General features: G+C 48.6%; 1 protein-coding gene across 1 annotated transcript in view; it reads left to right on the forward strand.

Moving 5' to 3' along the window:
- Positions 1-4842, forward strand: part of LOC112067817 (transcription activator BRG1) — a 31355-nt gene that overhangs the window by 16544 nt on the left and 9969 nt on the right. The window contains exons 7-22 of the mRNA XM_070438606.1: positions 4-96; positions 221-394; positions 510-686; positions 847-897; positions 1230-1360; positions 1591-1645; positions 2116-2379; positions 2560-2723; positions 2970-3036; positions 3180-3290; positions 3422-3664; positions 3754-3867; positions 4050-4157; positions 4286-4372; positions 4493-4539; positions 4657-4823. Of these exons, the coding sequence (XP_070294707.1) occupies positions 4-96; positions 221-394; positions 510-686; positions 847-897; positions 1230-1360; positions 1591-1645; positions 2116-2379; positions 2560-2723; positions 2970-3036; positions 3180-3290; positions 3422-3664; positions 3754-3867; positions 4050-4157; positions 4286-4372; positions 4493-4539; positions 4657-4823 (2053 nt within the window). The remainder of the gene's footprint in view (positions 1-3; positions 97-220; positions 395-509; positions 687-846; positions 898-1229; positions 1361-1590; positions 1646-2115; positions 2380-2559; positions 2724-2969; positions 3037-3179; positions 3291-3421; positions 3665-3753; positions 3868-4049; positions 4158-4285; positions 4373-4492; positions 4540-4656; positions 4824-4842) is intronic.

Raw genomic sequence — 4842 nt, forward strand, 5'->3', positions numbered from 1 at the left:
CAGGTACACAGAGGGGTCGGGACAGAAACGCCAGGTACACAGAGGGGTCGGGACAGAAACGCCAGGTACACAGAGGGGTCGGGACAGAAACGCCAGGTACACAGAGGGGTCGGGGCTAAAGTTCCCAACCTAGATGTCAGGTGATCCTCACATTCCTGTAAGGCCTCCAGTGCTTTGCGTTGTATTGTATAGACACTAATATTCTGAGGTTTTTGTACAGGAATACCTTAACAGCATCCTGCAGCATGCTAAAGACTTCAAGGAGTACCACCGCTCCATCACAGCCAAGCTCCAGAAGGCCACCAAAGCTGTGGCCACSTACCARGCCAACACTGAGCGCGAGCAGAAGAAGGAGAACGAGCGCATTGAGAAGGAGAGAATGAGGAGGCTGATGGTGAGTGACCACACAGCTGCGTGCTCGTTTACACACTCACTATTAAATATCCATAGATCTACTCTCACACCCAATGCCTCTAACATCTGTCGACAATGTGTGTGTCCTTCCCTAGGCTGAAGATGAGGAGGGCTACCGTAAGCTCATTGACCAGAAGAAAGACAAGCGTCTGGCCTACCTGCTGCAGCAGACAGACGAGTACGTGGCCAACCTCACCGATCTGGTCAGAGCTCACAAGGCTGATCAGGCCCTCAAGGACAAGAAGAAGAAGAAAAAGAAGAAGAAGAAGAAGGTGAAGAATGAGGCCAAGGACAAATGTTGAGAGTGCATCTTTCTGAAGTTCCATTTGTTGTATTGTGTTACCTTGTGTTTTACTGCGATATGCAGCCCCCCGTGTTTCCGTTGTTGAGCCTATCATTGCAATATGAGAAACTGATGTTCATGTTCTCTAGAAGCCAGAGAGTGGGGAGGGCCAGCCTCTTGCCCTGGGACCCGACGGAGAGGTGAGTTTCAGATCCCAGTAAAAGATTTGGTACGATAAAATCCAGACAATTTCCCACCAAGCTTTTTTACAAAGTCATCTTCTCTGCCATCAGTTCATGAAGGACAATATAATGAATGAATGTAAGCCCCATCATTCAACATTTTAACTAATAGGCCATTTGCCTCATGATGTGTTGATAAGAAACTGAAAAGTAGCATTGTTTCCAGGCTCCCTGTTTTTCACAAGGCCACAGGAATACTTGTTTAATTTACCATGAAATGATCATATTGACAGGTAATATATCACACAGTTTCCAGTCAATTTCTCACTCACTCCCTCTTCCACTCTCAGCCTCTGGATGAGACCAGTCAGATGAGTGACCTGCCTGTGAAGGTGATCCATGTAGACAGTGGGAAGATCCTGACGGGGCTGGACGCGCCCCGGGCTGGCCAGCTGGACGCCTGGCTGGAGATGAACCCTGGGTCAGTTAAACACAGCTAGCTAGGAGACACGCTTSTTTACCCGACTGTGGGAATAATGACGACACGAGAGCCTGYGGAATGTGAAATACCATTTTCCTTTGGAAAGGATGAACATTGTACAATTCTAAATGCCTTTCACACTGTTGCTTAGCCATAAGTACATAKACACTGTCATCTCAAAACAATGACATCAGGCATCACAACTAATCATTTAAACTTTTCTCCTGCAGGTATGAAGTGGCTCCTCGTTCAGACAGCGAGGACAGTGGCTCAGAGGAAGAGGAGGTATGTACCTTAAAGACCACAATGCTCTCCTTACCCCCCACTTTCCCCTTTTAATATATGTATATCGTAAACCTCAAGTCGCCTTAAATAAATGTAAGCAGACCGCCGTGGATGAGACCTTGCATATGGAGTCTGTTCAGAGGCGTACCACTCTTGCCTTGGGCTATCAGAAACCAAGCCATTGCCAAGCCCAAACTAATGTAACCCTTTCTCTGCATTGTGTACTATGAAGCTTATATTAATGTAAATCAAACATATTGTGCTGTAAATATCTTTACTGAAACAGAGATCTTTTCCAGATTAATCTTAATCCTGACCAGTTCATGGGACAAGCCGTGTTCTAGTTTCCATAAAGAATATTTTATTCTGATTCGATAACATGTCTTTTGACTTGACCTTGGCTGAGACAATTTGAGCCAGGCTGTGTGGCATCTGTATCTGAGTCCATCCTCTTGRTCCGTTCACCTCAGGAGGAAGAGGAGGAGCCCCAGCCCTCCCAGGCTCCCACCGAGGAGAAAAAGAAGATCCCAGACCCCGACACAGAGGACGTGAACGAGGTCGACGTCCGCTACATCATCGAGGGAGCCAAGCAGGATGTGGATGATGAGTATAACAGTGCCGAGGCGGCGTTCGCCCGAGGRCTGCAGTCTTACTACGCTGTGGCCCACGCCGTTACTGAGACGGTGGACAAACAGTCCACACTGCTGGTCAACGGGCAGCTCAAAAGCTACCAGGTACACAGTCTACCCACGTCACAGTAACATGATTTCCCATACACAATGRATGCTGTAGTGTGTCATTACCTTTCACAATACTTACAAGAAGTAACGTGTCAAAAAAGAAGAGATGACACACACACCTGATGACCATGTGAGACAGTAGAATGACTGGTTTGTGTCCCTCTCTCCTCTAAGATCAAGGGCTTGGAGTGGCTGGTGTCTCTGTACAATAACAACCTGAACGGGATCCTGGCTGATGAGATGGGTCTGGGCAAGACCATCCAGACCATCGGCCTCATCACCTACCTCATGGAGCACAAGCGCATCAACGGCCCCTTCCTTATCATCGTGCCCCTCTCGTGAGTCCCTCTGCCTCTCCTTTCCTCTAGTTGGTACTCAGCTCCTTCATGGACCGGAACTGATGCACTATTTCTGTTGTTTCAATCGAGATTTTCTCCTGTAATTATACAGATACAAGCCCAGAAGGGCTGTTATGGGTATTTTCCACAGTCATGGGTATTTTTGCCTTGTGTTATGTCAGTGCGACCTTGAGGTGGACAGAGAAAGTATATGTTTATCAATTTATCTCCCGTCTTTGTTTTCAGAACTCTGTCCAACTGGGTGTATGAYTTTGATAAGTGGGCTCCATCTGTGGTGAAAGTCTCTTACAAAGTGAGTAGCCCCRTTCAACGCTTCTTCCAGGGTGAAGTTTGACAATTGCGTAGTAGGTGGTCCGCATGTACATGTGAATATCCTTTGATTATAGTGTTCTGTAGATGTAAAYTTGATGTGTGTTCTACTATGTCTKTGTCCAGGGCTCKCCACAAGCTCGCCGGGCATTCCTCCCCATCCTGCGCAGCGGCAAGTTCAACGTACTGCTCACCACCTACGAGTACATCATCAAAGACAAGCAAGTGCTGGCTAAGGTAGGGACCCACCTCTTCAAATCACCCTGTGCAAATATTACACCGCCTTAGAAATGTCCCTAGTCAGACAGGTAAAACCTATGGAAACTTCCATTTCAACTTCTCACGCCACTGTACTCTTTCCCTCTCAGCTGCGATGGAAGTACATGATAGTGGACGAGGGCCACCGTATGAAAAACCACCACTGTAAGCTGACTGTGGTTCTGAACACCCACTACCTGGCCCCGCGGCGTCTGCTGCTGACCGGCACCCCGCTGCAGAACAAGCTGCCGGAGCTTTGGGCCCTGCTCAACTTCCTGCTGCCGACCATCTTCAAGTCCTGCACAACCTTCGAGCAGTGGTTCAACGCCCCCTTCGCCATGACCGGAGAGAAGGTGAGTTAGTCAGGGCTGTGGAGYGGGGTGTTTTGGAGACATTGGGGTCATCATGGCTGGACTCATACCCCGCTCTCTCTCGAKCCTAGGTGGATCTGAACGAGGAAGAGACCATCCTGATTATCCGTCGTTTGCACAAAGTGCTKCGCCCCTTCCTGCTGCGCAGACTGAAAAAGGAAGTGGAGTCCCAGCTGCCTGAGAAGGTCTGACTCCTGTCAATCACTTGGCTTTCAGTCTCCAAGGACAATAAAGATCAATCAATTGATTTTTTTCAGTACTTTAAACTCATATCTGTCCAATCAATGCAATGTTTTAACCTGTTCTCTCCGTGTGTGTGTGTGTGTGTGTGTGTGTGTGTGTGTGTGTGTGTGTGTGTGTGCCCCAGGTGGAGTATGTGATCAAGTGTGACATGTCGGCCCTGCAGAGAGTGCTGTACAGACACATGCAGGCTAAGGGTGTGCTGCTCACCGACGGCTCTGAGAAAGACAAGAAGGTAAGGAGGAGTAGAGAACCCGCTCACTGCTCTCCATACACCCCCTAACAACTGACTGGGGGTCAGTTATACTGGGCTGTTTAGATGGGTACTACAGGATGACTAAGTGGCAGAGTGTTGTGTTTCAGGGTAAAGGAGGCACCAAGACCCTGATGAACACCATCATGCAGCTGAGGAAGATCTGTAACCATCCCTACATGTTCCAGCAGATCGAGGTACAGTGCAAGGGCCTACCTCAACTCTTCCATGAATTGAGAAGAGATGTTGACTGAAGTGTAAGATTGTGGTTAAAGCTTCTCATTTTAACCGAATAGTTGTGACTCGTCTGTTCACAGGAGTCCTTCTCTGAGCATTTGGGATTCACTGGAGGTGTAGTGTCTGGGTAAGCAAATCTTCTGCTGACGTTGCATGTTGACGCTTCATGGTCTTGTGGTTGATCTTACTATGTGTGGTGCGTTCCCTCATCCACCCCTCTGTTCTCGTCCCCTGCTCCCTCCAGACCTGACCTGTACCGCGCAGCTGGGAAGTTTGAGCTGCTAGACCGTATCCTGCCCAAGCTGATGGTCACCAACCACAAGGTCCTGCTCTTCTGTCAGATGACTTCCACCATGACCATCATGGAGGACTACTTTGGCTGGCGCAACTTTAAGTACCTGCGTCTGGACGGTGAGAGGCGGGATAGGAA

Source organism: Salvelinus sp. IW2-2015, unplaced genomic scaffold (genome assembly GCF_002910315.2).
Source record: "Salvelinus sp. IW2-2015 unplaced genomic scaffold, ASM291031v2 Un_scaffold1058, whole genome shotgun sequence".
Lineage (NCBI taxonomy): Eukaryota > Metazoa > Chordata > Actinopteri > Salmoniformes > Salmonidae > Salvelinus > Salvelinus sp. IW2-2015.